The sequence below is a fragment of the Hyalella azteca genome, unplaced genomic scaffold (assembly GCF_000764305.2).
Source record: "Hyalella azteca isolate HAZT.00-mixed unplaced genomic scaffold, Hazt_2.0.2 contig5114, whole genome shotgun sequence".
NCBI classification, from domain to species: Eukaryota; Metazoa; Arthropoda; class Malacostraca; order Amphipoda; family Hyalellidae; genus Hyalella; species Hyalella azteca.
In genome coordinates this window covers 426,410-450,397 of record NW_025935314.1, presented here as the reverse complement: position 1 = coordinate 450,397, position 23,988 = coordinate 426,410, and the positions used below count along the sequence as shown (strand labels likewise).

The 23,988-nt window shown below is 37.1% G+C and overlaps 1 protein-coding gene across 1 annotated transcript; it reads left to right on the top strand.

The window, feature by feature from the left end:
- The first annotated feature begins 31 nt into the window (after positions 1 to 31).
- On the top strand, positions 32 to 22,660 carry LOC108675489 (oxysterol-binding protein-related protein 11). Its single transcript, XM_018163515.2, has 11 exons — positions 32 to 270; positions 2,743 to 2,851; positions 3,560 to 3,660; positions 4,083 to 4,389; positions 4,784 to 4,901; positions 8,605 to 9,044; positions 10,528 to 10,626; positions 16,158 to 16,392; positions 16,940 to 17,102; positions 17,789 to 17,888; positions 18,713 to 22,660. The coding sequence occupies exons 1-11, from the start codon at positions 148 to 150 to the stop codon at positions 19,912 to 19,914; spliced, it is 2,997 nt and encodes a 998-aa protein (XP_018019004.1). The 5' UTR covers positions 32 to 147; the 3' UTR covers positions 19,915 to 22,660.
- Positions 22,661 to 23,988: the final 1,328 nt, after the last annotated feature.

Genomic DNA, 23,988 nt, shown 5'->3' with positions numbered 1-23,988 from the left:
TCCACGTCCGCATATAAACGTTCCGCCTTTCGACTGCGAGTGCCTTGGTTTATACATGGGTCCTATGGGAGCTCTTACTCAGAATGAAGTAAACATTGTCTAGTTATCATTTTTTTGCATTAGTAATTATCTGTAGGTTTAAATAAAATGGATGACAAATTGAGACAGCCTTACCAAGGGCAGCTAATCAAATTTACAAATGTTGTCAAAGGCTGGCAGACGAGATGGTTTGTTTTAAACCCTGAACTTGGCACACTCCATTATTATCTGGTGAGTGAATCATGGTTTTCATTATTGCATGACCTTTTTTGCTGTAAACCTTTCTTGTTCAGAAGTATAGAAGCGTGGTGAGTTTTTCATTCTAGTATTTGATTACACTGATTTAAATTATTTGTCATTTCATATTCTATATTAGAATTTTCAATTTACCTAGAACCTAAGTAGCTACTATAAAATTGGGCAGAAGCCAGCATTTGCCCAGCAAGCCACGGCACCTTAATCAGACAAAATGTAAATTTGACCCATAACTATTTCTATGGTCTTTTTCTCATTATCTTCAATTTTAAAAAAGAAAAAGAACCTAGTTTCTTTTCAACCACCATTTTCTTGAAATCACTTGAAATTTCATCATTTTCAGAAAATTGTGTCTGATATTCCAAATTGGAATTGGAAAACTCTTGACTGGCAAATTACAATTTCAAAGTCAATACTGGAATTTTGAACTATAGGGTAAACGCGGTATATTCTGTCACATTAAGGACGCATCGAGAAATGAAAAACAATAAAAAAAATAGGCTAACCGTATGCGTTACTCAAGTTCTGTTTGCTTTATGTGACTCTCAAAACCTTGCACTACGTGTCAGCAACAACGAAACGTCACAAAATGTTGCCATATTTATTTAAAAGCCGTTAGAATGGAAACCTACCAAATCCCTATATTCCGTCACAGTGTGTGGCAATATTCAGCACGTGGTGAGGCGTATTCCGTCCGCGCTTCAAATTCTACTGATACGTAATGCCGTCATCCACATGTTCAAATTCTGTTTGCTGTGTGAGCTGTATTGGAATACAACACGGCTTTGAATTAGAACACTAATGAATATTGAACACTACTTAATTACGCTTGGTAGAGCAAGGTCAACTGTCAAATTTGACACATTTTTCGATGATCTCACTGGGTAGCATGCATTGTCTCTCTTTGGATCTCAATATTTTCCCGCTAGATGGCCAAGACCTAGTGTTTTGGCAGTAGTTTGACATGCAAATGTATGACGTCACCATTTCAACCATCAACGAACACATGGAACTAAAACAAAGCTTAATATAAAGGAAAAACTAAAGAGGTGACGGAATTACCCACGATGTTGGAATATACCGCGTTTACCCTATGTTCATTTTTACTAGTTCACTACAAATCTTGTACCTACAAAGATGTTTTTAAGCCTTGATTTCATATAAGGCATATAAGACATCATTTACTTTTAGCCATGATGGCCCTTGAAAAGCATTTTTGAGCAAATTAAAATTCATCTTCTTGTTACAACTTGCATGCTATGTTCTTCCATTAAGGGGAGCATCTTAGGCTCAAAAATATGCAATTTTGGTTCTTCTGTTTTTAGGCTCATTTTGTAGCTGCACTGCTGCAGAAAAGGCGCATGACCGCGCATCAGCCGCATCTAATGCATTAAACCGCATGTATGTGCATGTTCTAGTTTTTGCATAAAACCATTGCAAATTATATGATATGAAGATTTTTTTAAAAAAATTACAAAGACTACATCGACAAATTAAATGTATAGATCATTTTTCACTTTAATTGCAATGTGTTTAGACTCATTTTGAAGCTGCAAACAAGGCGCATTCAACAAAGAAAATACTATTTTCTCATGAGGATTAAGTAGGCACAGCATGACTATTAATCCAGTATTATTTGAGTAGTAAATACGACTTACCGTTTATGTAACTTACTGGGTATGATTTTTAACACTTACTTTACTCAAGTTTACTTCTGTAGTTTTAGTACAGTTAGTGTAGTTAGTGTTGTAGTGTTTTTCTGTAGTTTTAGAATCCAAAACAAAATAGTACCTATCTTTAATATACATCTATAATTTCAGACTTTTAGCATGCACAACTTTTTTTCTACAATCCCAGGTTTAAATTGATATTTCAAAAAAATGGAGGAAGATAGGTAATGATTTAAATTAGCTCACTCTATGGCTATGCTAAATCTCTACTTTCAGCTTGTTCAAATTCCTATGCATTGATATTTGTTCAAAAAAATAACAATAAATAAGACAATAGGGTAGTAGCTTCTTTCTATAGCACTGACAAAGAATAAAGTGATTAAGTATAGTTAGAGTATTATCATCTACTGTATCCATAGTTTGTTAAATTCTTATTTATTTCTGGGTTATCAAAAATCTGGCTTTTAAGTGGGTAAGGGTAAGTGGGTAAATGCAAACCTCATTTGGAGTAACTCCAGTTGGGTAATTGAAGCTCCATGCAAGCCTGATATTTAGGGCAGACTAATTACCATTGGTCAAAATATCCAACATTTAATTGTTTCGGAAACTCTAAGATTGAGCCTTACAATTCTAAATTGAAGAAAAAGCTGACTCAAAAGTCAAAGTATTTTTGAAAAATGTTCACATTAAATATACTAAATGTTGAAAAAATGGGGTTAAATTCTGTTTACCTCTTGTTATCTATACTAAACTAAAATACATTCCTATGTGTGTGCAGAGTGAACATGATCTGCCCTCTAGAGCAAGAGGAAGTATTCAACTAGCAGGTGCAGTCATCTCTCCCAGTGATGAAGACTGTCAAACCTTCACTGTTTCTCCTGCCAGTGGTAAGTCAATGTGCTACATACGGTATGCGTTTTCAGAGGGAAAATTGAAGTGAGAAGAATAAAGTACTTAATTTCCAGTATAGGTACTCAAGTCTTTAACATTGTTTTTGTTCTTCAATAATGATTACAAACTTATAAAAAGTGATTTGAGCATACATTGACAGTCATTCAGTTGATAGCACTGGCAGTGGTACTGGTACTACTGATTATTAGGGGGGGGGGAAGGGGGGGGAAAACAGAAGCAAGTTTAATATCAAAGAAAGATTTGTTAATCATATAATTTTTTAAGATCATAAGAATTTTTTTCTTGCCCCAGTCAAAAGAAGAATTGCTTCTAGAATTCATATATATTAAATTTCATGTAACCTGTATTCAATTTTAATTATCCCCATGATACTGTATACGGTAACCGATAATGTGTCAAGGCTTTTTATTTGTTGACCATACATTTTATATCAGAAAATTATGTCCACAATAGAAACACAAAGTATTTTTTACCCATTGTATACTTGTGAGAATGCAATTGAAGCATATTCTCCTACCAAGATGAATTTGTACAGAATTTACAAAAGTTATTAATTGTTATGTTTAATTAAGTTTTATTCCAGGTCAGTTATCTTGTTGAAAATTGATAGGCTTACATGCATAAGTGTACAAATACATTGTATTTATGTGTTAATTGTTAACATTTTGATTCCTTGTTAATAGGAGAGGCATACAAACTGCGGGCTCTGGACACTAAAGATCGACAAATGTGGCTCAACAGACTTCGGGTCATTGCTGAGATGCACACACGGGCCATCGCTCATGTAAGACTCCTATAGTAATGGTTCAGATTTAGAAGCTATTGTTTTTATATAACCTACTATATATTATAATATGTTAGGTACGTATATAACATTGTTAGGTGGGTTTCTAACCAGCCCCATCAATTTGCTGCTTATTACCTATCTTACTTCTGTGTGTCTCATGGAATTTTGTTCTACCTCACTCTTCAGTTTTATTGGAAATATAAAGGGCAATAGAATGATAAACTAATTTTTGCAGCAATATCTAGAGTAACTATCAATTTTTTAAATCACCAATCTAGCAATTTCATTTGAAATTGATGCTCGGTTATTGTTATGACCATAATAGTACTGAGATTTTTTAAGCATTACTGTGATAGAACAACTATTTTAATTATTTATTGCCATCTAATTTGAACTTACAAGTTGTTTCCCTGCTCCAGCATCACTCAGCCTTTCCTTCTCGTGAACGTCGAGTTGGAAACGGAGGCTCAAGTGGTCCCTCATCTCTCACAAACCCCCAGTCCAAATCTGGTGCACACGCTCCAAACTCCAGCTATCCCACTGCCAACACCCACTCCAATAACACCCAGGGCACGGGTGTAGAGCCCCAACATTATGGGGGAGTAGGAGGAAGTCTGGGTGGTCTTGCTGTGCTGGACGCCTTCACACAAGTCAGTGAACTGCTGCAGTCTGCGCACAGACAACACAGCAGCCTGGCCGCTGCTGTTGAGGACCTGCCTTCCTACGGTAATTATTGCGCCGACTAATGATTATTTTTAGAATAATTCAACAATTATTTTCAGAATAATTCAACAATTATTTTTAGAAATTTAATAGCTTCTATGATAAAAGGTCCAAAATTAAACAAAAATAAATATTTTTGGGCGAAATTTTATTTTAATGTGATGTAGATTCTAGAAATGGATGTGTAATTACTCTTATTTTGTGTCTCGTGTATAATTCAATGAGGAACCCTGAAGTTTGTGCTATATTGTGTGAACTGTTTGTGTTTAATTAAGTCACTTGTATTTGAAAACTAACATTCTTTTCATAAATTTGTACATGAGAAAATCCTTTTCCTAGTTTTTTATTCTTGTTCTCAATTTCGGCAAAAGCAAATGAAAGTTTATCATTACCTCAGGAGGCCTGAACTGCAGCGAGCCTCAGCTGCTGCTGCTCAAAGCAACAAGCCACGCTACGGTGCTGTGCCTCGACAGCTGCCTGAGCGTGCTGCAGCAACAGCAGCAGCTGCAGCACAGGTCAGCATTCCTGCATATCAATAATGGCATTCCTGCATATTAATAATGGCATTCAGTCATACCTTGTTTCATTAGCAGCCGTTTAATTTTCCCAAGTCAAATGTTTATCCTACATTTTTCTAGGGAGGAAATTCCTTACTTTTCTCTTAAAATGCCCAAGAAATTTGTTTTGCATTTGTGGGCATAACTGGAACAGCTTTTGTAAATAAACTTTTATTGTAAAGCTCAGAGTAAACCTTGACTTATGTCATTAACGTAAATATGAGTTCTATTTCCTTGAATGATAGCTTTGTTGAATCTTTACTTTTTTCTCTTAATTTTCTGTGGGAATCTGACTTTTTTTCAGAAAATTTGGCAAATATTATCTTTATTTCAGAATCGAAGTCTGTTGATTTTAATCTTAATCAAGATTATTTCTGCAATTATCTTATTATGAAAAATAGATTAACATTTTCTTGGAAAAAACTTATAAATTTCCACTTCATCCTGTTCTCAAATTTACTATCGTATTATGCAGTACATGATTTTCATTATTATGCTTGGTCCCTGAAAATGGCATTGTCTAAAAACTGTTATGTTAGTTCATATTCTGTCTTAATGTGCATTAACAAAATCAATGTCTCAGCATGCATGCGTTTTCTCCATTAAATGTTTAGAGAAATTTGTACCTCTTTTTAGCTGTTAATTATTTGTTTAGATTTAATTTAATCCATTCTAAATATTTTTTATAGGATAACAACTTCGAAGGAACATATAAGTGTTCACTGCCTTTTTTTGCACTCACTACATTATTGAATATTTTTTGTCAAAAGACTCATGAAGGAGAGTTTAGAGTACCTAACTCTGCCTGCAAGTTTTAGGCTGGTGAGATATCCAAATTATTTTGCACAGAGTACGTATTTAAACTCCTTTTTTAAACTATGTGAAGCCCTTAACTTTAGAGTTTAGACCAACCCTATTTAAATTTTAATATAATATCCTGGAATCTTTCTTAAAAAGTATTTTTATATATTTTATTACTGTAAAATTGGCATCTTATACAGCACTTGGGATGAAAACTGTGCTGGTTGATCAGTCTTGCAAATATTTCAGTAAAGAAAATGTATAAAATTTACAAATTTTAAGATGAAAATTCCCTCTCCAAAAGGTATAAAATTTTATGCTATACCATGCGGAGAGGGCATTTTTATTTCATATTGTTAGTTTTGTCCCAGTTTTCCTAGTTATTACATGTGTAGTTGATGTGCCTTCTAAATGTTCTGTGTTGTTCCCATCTCCCTTGGCCCTCCTCCCTCCCTCCCTTGGCCCTCCTCCCTCCCTCTCCCCATCCTTTTATATTCATCATTTCTAGCTTACCTTGCCCATTTTTTTCTACCATTCCTCCAGTCTCCTTCATATAATAAAATATAATATTATATTTATCTCTTTTATTCCCTTCATTTGGTTATCACCTCATTGTGTGCATTTGTTTCCTATTATATCGCTGTCAATATAAACTTTTTTCTATTATATACCGTTCATGTGATGCAAATTAATCATTAATCAATATCAATAAACTCATCATACTATGACTTATCTTAGAAACACACATCCGTTCTTCCTGAATGATGAATGTTGACATTATTTGCATGTGAGCTAGTAATGCTGCTGGTTGTTGATTCTATGTGACTTCATAGAGTTTCTGTCCATTCTTATTTACTTATATTGTTATATAAGTATAAGTAATTGTATTGTTCTTTTTGTTGTTCATCTAAAACTGGTTACATCTTGTCATTCGTATCACATTCATCCCAGTTTAATCCTACTTTTGTCTTGCATCCATCCCAAATTCATCCCATATTATTCATACAGCCTTTCTACTTTCATTATAAATACTATGTGATTGAATGATATATTCCATCTGCTTTCAAATATAACTTTACCCTTGCTTTACCTCTAAGAAAATCTTTTGTCTGTGCTTTGTTCATATTTCTTCCCATTGAATTAATATTTCTACTTCAATAATATTTTTCTTCCAGTTGCTTATTTCCCCCCCAAGTTGTGAAATTGTGTATTTTTTCCACAATTTTTGTAGAATTGTGCATTTCTCTAATTTCACTCACATTCTATAATTCTACTCATAGTATATCTAAAATGTCTCTAATTTGGTGATTTTTTCATAATTTTCTTCAATTTCCCTCCACATATCCTATTTCCTCCCCTATTTCATGCCCTAATTTACTGATTTTTTTTATTTTCTTCAATTTCCCTTCAAATATCCTATTTCCTCCCCTACTTCACACATCACTATTATAATATAGGTTCTCAGCGCCCCCCAGAGCAGGGTTATCCCCCCTGCTGGGGCGGTCCCCCAGTCGCCTCAGACGCCGCACCTCTTTTGATGCCTTCACCCGCCGCCCCTCACCCCTCATGTGCGTCATTAACGTCCCTCGTCATCCCCTCTTGAATTCCCCTGTACTTTTCATACCTCATCAGCTCGCACAGACCTCAATTCCTTTTCATACCCTCATCACCTCTCACAGACCCTAATAGTTTTTCATCCCATTTCACAGACCATAATTGTTTTTCATCCCCTTTCACAGACCGCAATTGTTTTTCACACCCCTACCCTCTTTTGCAGACCGAAATCTTCTCTTATCCCGTTCATCCCCTCTTACAGACCAAAATCCCCACCAACCCCTTTCACAGACACTTATTCTTATAAGTCCGCTAACCCCTTTTCAAACAAACTAAATCCTCTATCCCTTTTCAAACCACAAACTTCAGTCCAACCCCCTAACAAAATTTAGAGTCGCCCCAGGCCCCCAGCTTCTGGTACTCCAAATCAGAAGCTGACGCGTCTGTAAATTTTCACTGGGACCCTTTTATTTGATGTATATTTATACCCTTTTGTGTAATTAATGGAATTCCTTCTTTATCTTGTCATGAACTTAAGTTTTGCTTGATCGCATCCCCATGTTCCCCTCGTTCTGTTGATGGGGATGCCTGCCTCCTCTGTGGGACTGGGACTATGATGTCCCCCTGTGGGACTGGGACTTTGATGTCCCCCTGTGGCACTGGGACTATGATGTCCCCCTGTGGGACTGGGACAATGATGTCCCCCTGTGGGACTGGGACTTTGATGTCCCCCTGTGGGACTGAGACTATGATGTCCCCCTGTGGGACTGGGACAATGATGTCCCCCTGTGGGACTGGGACTTTGATGTCCCCCTGTGGGACTGTACTGGGACTATGATGTCCCCCTGTGGGACTGGGACTATGATGTCCCCCTGTGGGACTGGGACCCTTTTGTGTAATTAGGCAGTTTGTAAAAAAGATAAGATCATCTAAATATTGTGTAGGAATCTTTGTGCCAAAAAAAAACTAATCAGCAATTGAACAATGGAATCCGAGAAAATTCATGCTACATCAGCACAAAACTTTAAAAAAATCGCTTTAAACTTGTAAAACAATAAAAATTTTATTTATAAAATCGTGTTCACTGTCGCGCTATAATTCATTATTTTAACTCACTTTTTGACTCTTAACTATCTGACTGGGCAGGAAATCAACGCTTTCAGTACGCCAGTATATGAAAAACGTGGCCTTCGTGCCGTTGTATCTGCATTACCTATTCAAGTAAATTTTGACTATCAAGCATGTAAAACTTCAATAAAGCGATTACACGTAAAAAATGTTGAATTGCATTCTGTATTTCGTGCAGGCCGAGAGCAGCCTCCCCTATCACACGGTCGTCACCCCCCACAAGGACAGCCCCCCACTCCCCTAACCCCAGCCAACGTTCTTCCGTATTTTACACGGACACAATACACGCGCCTCTCACGCAGACCTCATCTCTGAACGCGTCGTCTCCATCCCTCCCGAGGGCGGCGCAGCAGCAGCAAGACGAAACTCAGCGCCCTTTTGTGGCCACCAAGGCTAGATCCTTAGAAGGACCTCATGATACCAACGTCCGTAACCAAAAGCTCCTGCAGGAAACGCCTGATGGCAACATTCAAAACCAAAGGACGTCAGAAGGAGCGCCTGGGATCAACGTCCAGAACCAAAGGACGCTGGACAGAGCTGCAGAAGTCAGTTCTGAAGTCCCAAGACGAGATGAATTGACGACCTCGAGCTCTGGGTCACCGTCACACGTCATGTCAGGTGAGCTGTGTTCTCAAATGTCAGGAAATTGAAAAGAAAGAGAAAAGCGAAGAAAACTCCACAAAAATATAGCATATCTCTATTGAAAACGTTTTCAATAGAGATATGCTGAATTTTTGTGAAGTTTTCTTCGCTTTTAAATTTCTAGTGAATTTGCGATTCAAGCAATCATGTGACATCGTTAAAATATCAGTTATTCTATCTATTTGATGCTTCGATGATGAAGGCTTCATTGTGCAAGACACATTCAACGAAGAATGAAATCATTGAAACGCAGTCTGTAACTATAAGTTTGATAGTTTTTGATTCCAGATGTTTATGAGGTAAGTCTAGGTGGTAGACAAGTTGTTGGTTTTCTTGTTTCGACTTCATACGCGCTCGTGGGGCGGCTCAGGTGGTGGGCGTGGGAGGGCCACCACTGGAAGAGAAGGGAGCTGGGCCAGCCGGGAGGCCGTCCAGGAAGTCTGAGGAGACGCTAAGTCTCCCGCTGAGGAGACACTGAGGGTTGCGGCTGAGGCTGGACCTGAGGGGAAGCTTTCAGAGGGGGCAATAATCATACGAATAGTGGGATGAGAGGGCTGGAGGGTGCGTACAAGGAACTGTGGACATGCAAAGTCTACGCGGTTGAAGGAAGTCCATTTTAGCCATTTTGAGGCATCCGATGGCCAAACGAGGGACAGAGTTCTGTATAGTTTGAAGGCCTGCAATGGTGGTGCGAGAAGCTATGGGGTAACAGTTTGGGTCTGCGTAGTTGAGGATTGGACTATCAATGGTCCGGTAGGCGGCAACGATGTCCGCCTTCGATAATCCCAATTTGTACCAGCATGCGCTTCTAGAATTCGTAGGGTTCTTGTGGTTCTTTATTTTCTTGAAGGATTTTGCCGTAACAGATTACGGCGGAAGGATGTGTGCGTGATTGATATATGTCAGGGGTAAAAAGCGTGACGATGGATTTACTGGATGTTAAGTCTAATTTATTAGCTTCAGATCAATTGGAGACGCACAAAAGCTCAGCAAAATACGCCCCGGGGAGGACTCGTAAACGGTATGGCTAAAGAGTGCATAGAAAATCAAGGATCTATGGGAAATTCCTATGTTAACTGCTCTGAAAAGGGGATTGCGTTCTGGGGTTAATTGCAGGACGACAGCCTGCCTCTAGCAACGTTGCCAGTGGACTCGATTCTCGTCAGAGTAGAACTTCCTTTTTGAGTAACCTTTTGTTTGGAACCATGTTGGGCAAGGTAGGTTGGAAGGTGTGGGACTAAAAGCAGCTGCAAAATTTGTACTGCTGGGCAGAGGAAAAAGATGGGGCGGCAGGATGAGTCCTAATCTATAAGTTTCCCGGGCTTGGCAGTATTTATTATGATGTTTTTCCAAATGGCGGGAATCTTGCCAGCTCGTAATTCAAACAGGGATGGTATATTCTGTGGCAATGATACATCACAACCGATTTCCCTTCATTAATTGTTATAATTCATGACAGATTGCGTGAATGGTGGCGATGAATCTGCGCTCCGAGTCCCAGAGTCTGCCACCTTGCCTACGATCTCCCGTCACGCGCTGCACAGTAACGCCATCGCAGGTCTGAACTGATGTGACTTTGACTCATTTTTGCTGTTAGAAAACGCGTGGGAAATGTAATTATTTCGGAATATTGTGGGTTTATAGCTGGTCTAACTGATGTAACTTGACTCATTTTTGCTATATGAAATCCCGTGGGAAAAGTAATTATTTCGGAAAATTGTGGGGTTACATGGCAGGTTTGAATTGACGTAACTTGACTAATTTTTGTCGTATGAAAACCAGTGGGAAATGTAATTATTACGGAAAATTGTGGGGTTATAGCTGGTCTGAAGTGACGTAACTTGACTTATTTTTGCTGTATGAAAATCCGTGAGGAAAATAATTATTTCGGAAAATTGTGGGGTTATAGCTGGTCTGAACTGACGTAAATTGAATCATTTTTGCTGTAAGAAAACCCGTGAAGAAAATAATTATTTCGGAAAATTGTGATGTTATAGCTGGTCTGAACTGACGTAACTTCATTCATTTTTGCTGTAAGAAAACCAGTGGAAAAAGTAATTACTTCGGAAAATTGTGGGCTTATAGCTGGTCTGAACTACGTAACTTGACTTGTTTTTGCTGTAAGAAAACCCGTGGAAAAAATAATTATTTAGAATTTCTCGGTGATCATATATTGAGGTTATTTGATTGAAATTTGTAAGCTATTAGAAAAATAACTAATCTAAGCTCGGATACAACAATTGATCTCATAATTAACTTGTCAGTATTTAACGGTTCATCGAGAGAGAATATGCCATTAATTCGGAACAAATTTCCTTCTCATAAATAATTGTTAGTCAATTGTTAGCTAGGTATGTTATTTCTGCCTAAATTGTAGATGCTGTTAAATAATAAATGTAATTTCGGTTATAGAAATGCACAAACAAATCCAGGTCAATCACATATTGATATAACTTGCCATTTAGCTTTTAATTTAGTTGTAGTTGTTATGATTAATATTATAGCCTGTTTAAAAAACTCCTTTGTATCTTCCTGTGTATAGTCATATTCTTAAATAATTTAAAATATAGAAGTTTGGAAACATCACTCCTGAGGATTTGACTATCGAGGCTGATCGTTAGCATTGTACTACATTGTACATTGAGCCGAAATGCGAACAAAATTAGTAGCTGGTTCATCGGGATATTGTGTACTGTCATATGTACTTTTCTGTACACATCTTTTATGTATAGTAATTAAGTAAGAGTTGAGGGTTGGTCCGGTTGTAGCGTGGTCCGAGGATATTGAGGAACAGCGTAAAGGATTATATAGTATTATTTGGGATTATTAAAGTTCGGCTTACAGTTTAGGATAAAATAAGGTTATATTTTGGATCTTTAACACTGATGTCTTCGGCGTCCAGTTAAAGTAAGAATTTATTAAGTCTTAGAGTATATCCTAGTGTTCTCTACTCAGACGTTGAGCTAGCGTTACTGTCCTGTTTGACATGGACAGGAGCAATGGGGTATACCGTAGCGGTCCTCGCCCAAGACTGATTATTATTTATTATTTATAATCGCTCGAGACCGAAGTTAATCGCTTGAGACAGAGTTCATATAGCTTCGCTATTCGACGTCACCAAGGGCGTGACTTGATAAACAGGGAAGGGCTAACAAGGAGATGTTTATGAACATATCGAAGTGCAGGAGATTATCTTTCAACAAGGAAGATATCGATGAGTAAAAATCCAGGGACGAATGGTCTCAACATTGTCACCTTACAGTGCGATTGCAGCGTGTAAGTAAATGCTATGTTTGCTAGTGTGTGTAAGTAGCGCATTAAATTAACAATAATACGAAGATAATCCATTAAAGTAATACTTTCATGCTCTACTTATTCGCTCATTGAAGATGCCATTATTGGCGCTATCAAATTTTTCAATTATAACCAGGAGTTAACTCGAACGTTGTTCACATTCAAAAAGGAACTCGCTTAGTGTTTAATTAACACTGTAGCAAAATTACTGGTTTTATTCCTAGTGCGCACAAATCACAATATTTTCTAACAATCTAACGACGCCAAAACTGCACAACAACAACAATCATAATATATAACAAACAACACTATCATACGTATCATATAACAGTCATAATATACATACACTCGAAGCTCAGTGTATCAACATCCTGATTTCCGTCACACACTGTATGAAATATTTATAGCAATATATTTTCAATATTTTGATTTGCAGTGGACAGGCGTGTACTGCTTCTTGTGTTTGGTGTTGAACTGTTCATACGGGCCTAGGCCCAACTTAGTGGCCCTAGGCCCAACTTAGTGACCCTGGGACCAACCTTGTATCCCTGAGACAACCTTGTGTCCCTCGGCCCAACCTTGTGTCCCAGGGACTAACCTTGTGTCCCTGAGACTAACCTTGTGTCCCTTGGCCCAACCTTGTGTCCCAGGGACTAACCTTGTGTCCCTGAGACTAACCTTATGTCCCTCGGCCCAACCTTGTGTCCCAGGGACTAACCTTGTGTCCCATGGACTAACCTTGTGTCCCAGGGACTAACCTTGTGTCCCAGGGACTAACCTTGTGTCCCAGGGACTAACCTTGTGTCCCAGGGACCAGATTTCCAGAACGTACGAGGATGCCCCAAACCTTGTCGCTAATCATTATCTAGAACCCTGATTTTAAATCATCGATTTCTGTTATAATCGGTTTCAATTTGTTATAGTTATATTTTATTGCTGTATTCTAGCCGAAAAATCACGAAATAGATGTCATCTAAAAAATATTGCATAATCACGTTGTATCTATGAGTTCAAAGCAGGGCTATTCACGTCTTTCAGAAATATGTAGTAGAGTTAGTGGTGGTGTTTGTGAAGGTAATGAGAACAATCATCATATCATGTCGTGATAGTGCACGTATCATGTGTACCCTTGAATGTAAAATGGTCTTGATTGTGCGTGGTTCGTATAGATTCCGTGTTTCGTGAACACAGTGCTTGTACATGCAAGTAGCAAATTACGAAGCTGTGCACCCTAGAACTGATATCTGTTAAGCAGTTCCGTAATATTGCAAACTGTATTTAGGACTGAGCCAGTTCTTACCTTGAATCAATTTTTTGGTAGACAAATATTACAGTCAAAGGAAAAGAAACCTTATTAATTTGTAATTGTTTCGATATAATAGTTTATGGATTAGTTTAAAGTTATATCATTTGGTGACATATCTCAAATTACACATAAAATCGGATTTTTTTTCTTTGTGACATTGAATTTATAGTTTTAATGTCTGTCATGCTAAGCATCGCAAATCATTCTTCTTTAGCCCAGATTTTTGTGGTCTTATTTCAGGGCTGAATTTCCAAAGTTGATTGTGTTTAATGTTACGTTTTTGGTTTCGTTTAATGTCGTGTCTCTCACGACGCACGTTTCAACGAAAACATTTTTGTTGAACACCCGTTTCAACATTTCATGGAAACGCACATTTCAACGAAAACATTTCCGTTCATGCTTGTTTTCGGCTGTCTTCACGTTATATCAATAAATATCACGGCTGATGTTATTCTCTTATCATATGCATAGTTAAATACTTTTATTGATTTTAAATACATCCATTGCTCGATTGTTTTCGATTTCGAAAGCAATCTTTTCCATTTGTAGAGGTTGGATTTTCTTACAGCATAGGTTGCAGAATGAATGAAATTGCGCGCTTGATTAATTAAGTTTTGCAAGTGGATCTAGTTAATGCTTGAAACAAACCTCAATATTGTTTACTTTGCTAATTTTTCTGTCTTGAGTTATGGATGCGTCTTCATTAATTAATCTAATGAATCACTGGAGCTTTAAAAGAATAAATTAAAAATTAAGAGCAATTCATAAAATTTAGACTTTTTAAAACAGAATCTACCCACGTATGTTAGCCATAAGTCGCTGCCTAACGAAAATTTTATGATTATGTTTTATTCGGAATTATGTTGTTGAGGCTCACGTCATGGATGCAGTGTCATATACAAACCACTCATGAGTTCTATACGTTCTTTATACAGATCATTCATGAGTTGTACAAGTTCTTTGTACAGGATATTTAAATTTGTAAACCTTTATGGGGTAAATCTTGAGCTTAAAATATTTTTATTCGAGTTGATCTCTCGCGAGCCACAAACGTCTTTGTGTAGTTTGTATATTGCTCGATTACTTCCACACGAGACGGTACTGTAATCCTACCAATTTTTGTGTAGTTTGTATATCGTTCCATTCGAGTAGGTACAGTAATTGCCAATATGTGTAGTCTGTGTAGCGTTCGATTTCTCCACACAAACCTGTACAGTTATCCTAAGAATACATAGAAGGTCAATCAGCTTCATCGTTTGCTTTTCCTTATGTCGTAAGTTTTTGCTGAAAGTAACGTATCTAATCCGATTATTTTCAGATGATTTTTTGAGTTACTTACGTGGAAGTTAATGCTTTATAAGCTAGAATCATTTAAATCATCATTACTGATATCATTGGGTGATTGTGCAAACTATATACATTTGTTTTCATTACACTAATCTACCCTCATAACAAGCAATTGAATAAATGAACAAAAGAATTATTGGAAACTTATCATTACAATTAACTAATTATGACTTATCAAACTTCATAGAACTTTTGTCTGTATCTTGTATTTTGAATTTTAATAACGGAATGATATCGCTATTGTTATAATTCAGTCATGAATTCCGTTGCCGTGTGCTACCTGTTTAGATTATTAATAATTAAAGCGATGCGTTTCTACTCCTGTATATTCAGTATAATTTTGTCGTCTTAAATCTTTTGATGAAGTCCATCTGTTAATGGAGTTTATCTGCCGATGGAATTGGGCGGTTTTCAAATATTTATTCATTCTCTTAACTTTTATTTACACTTTATAACGTGACAAAGTGGCTGTTAAAAACTAGCTTTGGGATTCATTCTATGATAATTATTTTCATTGCTGTTTATTTTGTTTGTCTATATGGTTTCTGCATATGCCATTCTTTTATTTCGAATGCTTTCGAATTTTCGACGGTTCTTCGTGAGCGAGTTTGTGTTTTTTCCGCATGTTTTTCATTTAGATGAAAGATGAATAACAAACAGCATTTCCTGTTGCAAATTTACATGAATCACAAATAGCGTTTGCTGTTCTGTATTCTACTTTCTTTTATCTCACTAACACTTTGGTATGCCCTCTTTGGGCAAATGGTGGACTTTGGTATGCTCTCAACCCGCCATTTTTTTTGACTATCAATGACACGCAATATTCCTCTTAGAAACAGAAACATTTATTTGTTACTTATGTAATAATCCGTCACATCACACAGGATGTATATTTTTCTCAGGTCCTTGTGAGAGGGACATTTTCTTCTCCTGCTGGGAATTTATTTCACGAGCCTATAACGTTTTCAATGAGTAACGTTTTTCTCTGTCATGCTAACTCCACATCATCCGAATCCTTCCGAGAGTTTTTCATTTGAACTCTTTCTTCTATCAGCCATTATATATTGAATAAATATTTAGCCTTTTTATATCTCAAACACAGACAAAGTTCCTTTGTATCTTACGTTGTCCTCGTCTCAAAGGTCGCCCCGGGAGCGACTCTGAAGAGAGCGACGACGACGACACGTCCACGTGCGACGACAGCGCCGCGCAGACTGAAGGCACCCACCAGCACCACTCTGTGATCATGCACCTCCTGACGCAGCTGCGCCTCGGCATGGACTTGACCAAAGTCACGCTGCCAACCTTCGTCCTGCAGAGGAGGTCGCTCCTCGAGATGTTCGCTGACCTCATCGGTCATCCTGAACTCTTCTTGAAGTGAGGCTTCACACAGACAAATGGATATGTTATATTGTCTTAATAGACAATATAACAATAATATAATAATAATTGTCTAATAATAATATTGTCACGTGAATTTCAAGTTATGCCTTCGAGGATTAGCATTGTAAGATTCTTCCTTATGAATCGTGCATATGATTTGTTATCATAGGTATAAATTCTAATTATTTTGCTTCAATATTGAATAACTATGGGTACTCATAATTTTATGTAATTTCAGACTTATTTGTTATTTTACCGGCGTGTGAAGTTAGATTCTTTTTAATTGTTCTGAGCGCCAAAACATTAGCTTGTGACGGTGACACTGTCACCTAGGGTACCTATACTACATGCATGGTATTACCATAGCGTCTTGCCTATTACCTTACCTTCTCACTATTTTCACCTACGGTACCCGTTTACCTTTTCACCTACCCTTATACTTTCTCACTCAACTACTTTTATATCTTCTTCCCTACCCTTATACCTTCTCCCCTACCTGTACACCACCAACCCACCTCTAAACCCTGACATACCATCACAGGATAGCGGCATGTGGTAGCAGCAAGTCCCGCATGGTAGCAGTAGTTCGCTGGTATCTATCAAGCGTGAAGCTGAGCCGCTGCGGCAGCCACCCCAGCAAGCCCTACAACCCCGTCCTCGGCGAGACTTTCCAGTGCGGCTGGCGGGTGCCTAGGCCTTCCTTGGTGAGTTCAGGGTACATGTACTCGAATTCAGGGTATATTTGCTCGAATTCAGGGTAAATTTACTTGAATTCAGGGTACATTTACTCGAATTCAGGGTACATTTACTCGAATTCCGGGTACATTTACTCGTATCCAGGGTACATTTACTCTAATTCAGGGTACATTTACTCGAATTCAGGGTACATTTACTCGAATTCAGGGTAAATTTACTCGAATTCAGGGTACATTTACTCGAATTCAGGGTAAATTTACTCGAATTCAGGGTACATTTACTCGAGTTCAGGGGAAATTTACTCGAATTAAGAGCGTCGTAATAGGTATTGAGAAATTGAGAGGCCCATACATAGGAGCGTACGTAGGAATTGATATGAAAAACGTTTCAGTTTGATAGGTGGGCTCGTATGAAAAACGTTCGAATTTGATGGGTGGGTCCGTATTAATCAAGTTCGAGTTTAATATGTGGGCCCGTATGAAAAATGTTCGAGTTTAATAGGTGACCCCGTATGAAAAACTTTCGACTTAAAAACATTTTCGACGATGTTGCTCTACGAAATTCTGTCTATATATTCGCATCATATTGAACATTAGTAAATATCAAATATATTTTTAACTATATACGTCAATTCATATGTTTAACAAAAAATTTTAATTATAGTTAAGTTAATTAATATTTTATTTATTTACAGCAGGAGCAACCAGTAAGCCAGGCATCAGGAGGCGGGCGTGAGAAGCCTGACTATGTGAGCGTACGGTTCGCCGCAGAGCAAGTGTCTCATCACCCTCCTGGTAATACATTATTTCTTGATTTACAGCAGTAATCATCATTAAAATTATCTAATTTCTATTAGTAATGATCATTAATATTCTATAATTCCTATCATTAATGATCATCAATTTTATTGTAGTAGGTATGTATGACATTATTTCTTGATGTACAACAGTAATTATCATTAATATTATATAATTTCTATGATTAATTATCATTAATATTTTGTAATTCGGTAATTCCTATCATTAATGATCAATAATTTTATTGTAGTATGAATGCCATTTATTGTTGATTTACATCAGTAAGCATCATATTAATATTCTGTGATTCCTATTATTAATGATTATTAATATTCTCTAATTCCTATTATTAATGACCATTACCGTATTTCTATTATAATGTAATTATGTCATTTCTTATTGATTTACAGCAGTAATCATCATTAATATTTATAATTTCTATTATTAATAATCACTAATTCTATTTTAACATGAATAAATACGATTATAATTTACCGACTGAATAATGTTAGGTACTTGTTACTAACGTTGGTTTATTTTCATTAATTTCTGCTTCTTCTTTGTTATTGATAATTAATGTACTGGGCTGTATTATCATTCACCAAAAACTTCTAAGTACCACTAGTAGTAATCCTTAAATTCTAATGTGGTAATTTTGTAATTCACTACTGTAGTTAAACTAACCTGTGTCACTAATGAAAACAAATAGACGTTACACAAAATGTCATAGAATCTTATTGAGCATTTGTACAAAAATTTTATCTCTTGTTTTTCGGGTAATATTCTGTGGAATTATATGACTGATTGCTTTGGTTTTTCAGTGTCTGCATTCTTCTTCGAGTGCCCAGAGAAGCAGCTGTGTGTCAACGGTCATATTTACACCCGGTCCAAGTTCATGGGTACCTTCATCGAAGTGAACTTCCTCGGGGACATCACCCTGACAGTGGGAGGCGTGTCGGATGAAACGCAAGCCAGAGGGACACCACACGACAAAGTCTCACCTAAAAATTCTGATATACTGACGAGTTCTGATGACAAGACAGAAAGAACAGAATTTGTATCTAGAAATGCCAAAGAAATCTCGTCAGAGGGACCTTTGTCCGCTCAAGAGGACGAGTGGGTAAGATTGGATGCTGGAGGAGGGGAAAATGTGCAGCCGAAACATGGAACTTCATCTCGAATTCCCGATAGACAATTGGACATCGATGAAAGCAATTCATCGTTGAATAAAGAGATCACAGAAAATATTTCCAGTAATTTTAAACAGGCAGGGGTATCTTCAAACACTGAAACTTACAGTCTGTCCATGCCATCAGCTTTCGCGCGCAGTATCATCACAGAACCGTGGTCGGAATTAGGGGGCCGAGTGACGCTTGCTTGTGCAGAATCAGGCTGCGCTGCCAACGTTGTGTTCCACACGAAGCCTTTTTATGGAAATTCCCTGCACCGAGTAAGTGGAGAAGTGAAGGGACCTGCTGGAGAAACTCTGTGCAGAATTGGAGGTGAGTGGGACAAGAGTGTAACTTTCACGTATCCGGAGGGATACGAAAATTTGAGTACCTCAAAAACCTCATGTGAGACTCAAAACTCGAAGGATTCTGAGGGCAACATGGTGGAGGTTCTTGACGTAGCGAAGATGGAGCCCGTGCCGCGCAAGAGAGTTAGGCCTTTAAGGGCCCAAGACGAAGGCGAGTCCAGACGTTTATGGCAAGACGTTTCGACGGCCCTGCGACGTCGGGACATGCACACGGCGACGGCACACAAGCAACGTCTCGAGACGCTGCAACGTAACTACGAAGCCAAGCGACTGGCTAAAGGCGAGCCTTACTGCGGGAAATTATTCCGCAAACTACAAAAAAGAACAGAACGTGAAAGCCCTGGTTTGGACGAAACTAGAATCAGTGCCGAAACTAAAAAGGGAATTGGTAAAGACAATCAAACTGGCCACCTCCTCAACGGGACTGAACATTGGGTCTACAAAAAACTTCCTTTCTACGCCACTGAAGTTTGCGGTGGCAGGTAGAGCCTCGATGCTGCTGAACCACACTTTAGAAATCTAGTAACTTGAAGCACATGCCATCCAAATCTAGGATCTAGTTAAGGATTTAACTAGGATATCAGTCTCGTTTGCTGATGATTTTAAGATTCGCATCGTTACTTTCAGTACATGATTCGGTACAGGCACCTCTTTTCACGGAAGGAAATTATGTTTAGAATGAAGTTGAAACATTTGCGTGTTCATGGTTGCTCTCACGTGACTGTTACCAAATTTGATGAATTAATTAAAATTTTCTATAATTGAATTTTTGTTTAGAGTTGAGGGTTTCTTGGTAAAAAGCCTACTTAATTTCGGTGGAAATATAGGAGAAAAGTTTGTATTGGGGGTAAAATTTTTTACTTTTCTGATACCTGCGATGTGATCTTTAGTTTAGTAAGTTTATTTGTATTACAATAAATAATCGCAATATCTTTGGCGAGTCCGCTAGAAAGCCGTTAAATATAACTATGCTTTAAAATTAACTCCTATGGAATTTTCTATTTCACGATTTTCCAGGAGTGAAGGATGATGTGAATAAAAAAAATGTTTATTACATCAACAAATGTACATGGAAGTATCTTAGAGAAAACATTTGTATAGTGTTCATAAAAATTGAAATGTTAAAATCGCGTACACTTCGCGCTGCAAAACGCGATGAATAATCGCGACAATTGAAAATATTATTAGCAGTTTAACCGTGGCAATATCTTATAGCATAGTTTATTCTTCCTTATCTTAACCAATGCATTCCTCGTACATATCTTCTTGATCTTATGAAACACTTGTTCTACTGTAAGAGCAAACTTCTCTCTTGAACTTACGCTCTCATATATGTCGGCAACGCTCAGAAAAATGTAGGAATTATTGTCCAAATCGCGATGCACTTTTCGTGTTTCTGACGGTCATCTTGATTCAGTTTAGCCCATTAATAGGGCTTTACAATGCAAAGCCCTTTTTCTGAACGTGCTGTGGGTAAGAAACTGTTGCAATATTTAGACAATTTCAGTCATCAATTTTTCCGAACGTATAAAGAGGTTACCACCATGTCTTGAAAAAACTCTACGCTGAAAAAATCACATTTTTTATAAGTTTGCAGAAAATTCTGGCGATGTGTATACAGCGCTTTAACTGCACGGTCGCTTCGTACACTCAAATAAATTAATCGGTCATATTATCCAAAAATTTGTTCAATTAGCAGGATTATGAAGAAGCTTGAAGATCATTCAGCTTTGTCTGTAAAAGAATTAACATAATTCTTATTCATGTAGAGTTATGAGTGTATGAAAATCACGGCAAAGTAACGAATAACTTAGTTTACAACGTATTACGTGCTCTTATACATCGTTTTTGTTACGTGGTATTTTGTACGTAACATTTTGACGTTATTATTTTAAACATAGCATTTCTATGTTGAATAAAAAGCAACGATAAGAGATTTTAACTAACAATGACCACACATCAGATCTCGAATGATGTCATTGAATCTATTATAAAGCATGACGTTTTCTTGCTATGTATGAAAACTTTTAAACATGTAATTCTTGTTGCTAAATGCTGGTAATAAGTCTTGTTAATTTCGAAGTACTCAATTTTCTCCGTTGTCGATTTTCTTCAGCTTTTCTAAACTTTTTCATATATCGAAGTCTTACGTCTCTAAACTTTCGAGACTTAACTTTTAATCTCTCTATCTTCCGCCTTTCCTCTACCTTATAAGCTTTATAGTTAAAGAACTTCGCTCGTATAAAGTTTTTCTGTAGGCAGGGCAGTTGTGGGGTCAAGTTGTTGTGTAGGCAGGGCAGTTGTGGGGTCAAGTTGTTGTGTAGGCAGGGCAGTTATAGGGTCAATTTTTTAGAGTTAGACTAGCTTACAATCTTTTTGCTGATTTTAAGCAGATTTTTTGCTGATTTTTCAAAATTGGCAGAAATATTTGTGTCCATGACCTTTTATCTTGTGGAACATTAGTCATGTTCTCGAGTGTTTTGTGAACATTTCGATGGAAATACAGCTGCGAAGACTGACAAGAGCGTTTACTGAAGTGATCGTCGAATATAAGAAGTGGCGTGAAACGGGTCTTTCGTTTCCGAAAAAACGGCGGACGACAAAGACGGTTCATCAGCGTTATCTTGGACGAGGACGTCCTAAACTTGACAAAATGACACGGAGTGATGATTTGAATGAATTGACAAATTCTAAGTGTATTGTGAGATAATACACGAGTGATTCGGCATATGTTGTCACGTCCTTGTTACGGTCATAAAACTTTTAATTGATGCTGTTCAGCCTGAAAATACGTGATCCATGTTTCTCTCGGGCCCAAATGTTGCGGGTATACCCAAATATTTCAATGATGGTCGCATGTCAGCCTCGCGCTGCACTTCGACATTTTATCGCAAATAATTCCCAACCTCCTGAAATGATAGAGAAATACGAACTCTTTACTGAGAAGCAGTTGGTATGGGGGACAAAATTTAAACTGTTAGGGTTGTGTAAATATTGTCGATAATGATGCCTTTATCGCGAAATACGTTACGTTGTTACGTTAAAGTGACGCGATAGAAAAATTTCTGTTACTTATATTGAAACCTTCATCGTATATCACTTCTTCACGAATCCAAAATTTCAGTATTCTAATATTGTGCGGCTGAGTTACGCATCATTTGAAATAGTTATAATTATCGGTGTTTTTATTTATTTCTTTATTATTATTTTTTTTGAGTCCATAAGTGTATCTATGTGAATAATTTGAAAAAAAAATCGTTTGTGAATTTTTTATTAGTTCATAGCGAGTTCAAGAGCATCTGATTCCAGCTCCTTGTGTTCAGTTGATTAATATAATTTTTAAGATATGCTATGATTCAAAGATTGATTTTAAGGTGTAACTCTAATGAATTAATGCCGTGTGCCGCGTCCCAAGAGTTTGATCGACTCTATCCTACATGGAATATGAAAATAACGAAGTTAATATAATGAATTTCGCTTAATATGCGTAATTTGTAATGATTGGCCTTAATCACCCATTTGTTAACAACCTAAGCAGCAACTCTTGCTTTGTTTCCTTGTTAAATTAGTTACCTTGTCTCCTTGTTTTCACTGTAATTGCCAGTTTAGAAAGCATTCATTCAGATTTATTCAACTTTTATCGATTAATTCGGCTTACTTATTAATCAGGAAAATTTCTTGACCGAGACGTATTTCTGGATGAAATTTTTATTTCTAGGTGTTCGTCTTGATTCTATTATCAATTTTTTTCAGCAGACACGAAAAAGTGACATCATAGCCACTATCCGCATAGCGCATGCGTTTAGTTTACACCCTTATTACACCCTTTAGTTTACGACTCCTTATTAATTAATTCAAATGTAATTACTTCCCAATGAAACTAATTCATCATTTTCCAATGAATGGTTGATACTGGCTTTGTCGTGTTCTGATTTAGTGTTAAGTTCCTCCTCTATTGTTGAAGCATTTCAAATTTTGTTTTTATTTCCTGCCTGCAGTGAATGCTTCGTAATCAGAAATACCATTTGCTATAATTTCTCATTAAAAATATAGTCATTCACATATAAATTTCTACTCAAGCATTTGTTTGAGTTAGCCAGATTTTAAGGAATATTTTGATAGGTTTAACGTGTTATTAGAATACATTCAAATTTGATATTTTGATGCTGGTATAATCGTAGAATTCCAATACCGTAGGTCACGGAATTGCCAGATCTTCTGTAGCATTACTGATTGAAAATTATGTAAACTGTCTATAATAATACAAAATTTTAGGGGTATTAAGAGCATCTCCAAGTTTTTTGCGACTTTCGTGTTGCTTACATCAACATTTCTTAAGTAAACTGTACATTCTTCCCCTTAAATTTTAAGTAATTATGTTAACGAAACGACTATTGTGGTTGTCGCTTTTTTTTGCCAGCAAATCAATCGCTCCTGAATTACCTGCTTCGTTTGTCACACATTTGCGTGTTGTTCAGGTACTTTACGTTATTTTATCAACGGATATATGTAACTATGCAGTTGATATTCAGGAGAACACTGAATAAATTCAAATTTAAG

Coding starts and splice junctions, on each gene's coding strand:
- LOC108675489 (XM_018163515.2), top strand. CDS start 148: ATGGATGACAAATTGAGACAGCCTTACCAAGGGCAGCTAATCAAATTT. Junction 4,902..8,604: donor CAGCAGCAGCTGCAGCACAG/GTCAGCATTCCT, acceptor TATTTCGTGCAG/GCCGAGAGCAGCCTCCCCTA. Junction 9,045..10,527: donor ACCGTCACACGTCATGTCAG/GTGAGCTGTGTT, acceptor AATTCATGACAG/ATTGCGTGAATGGTGGCGAT.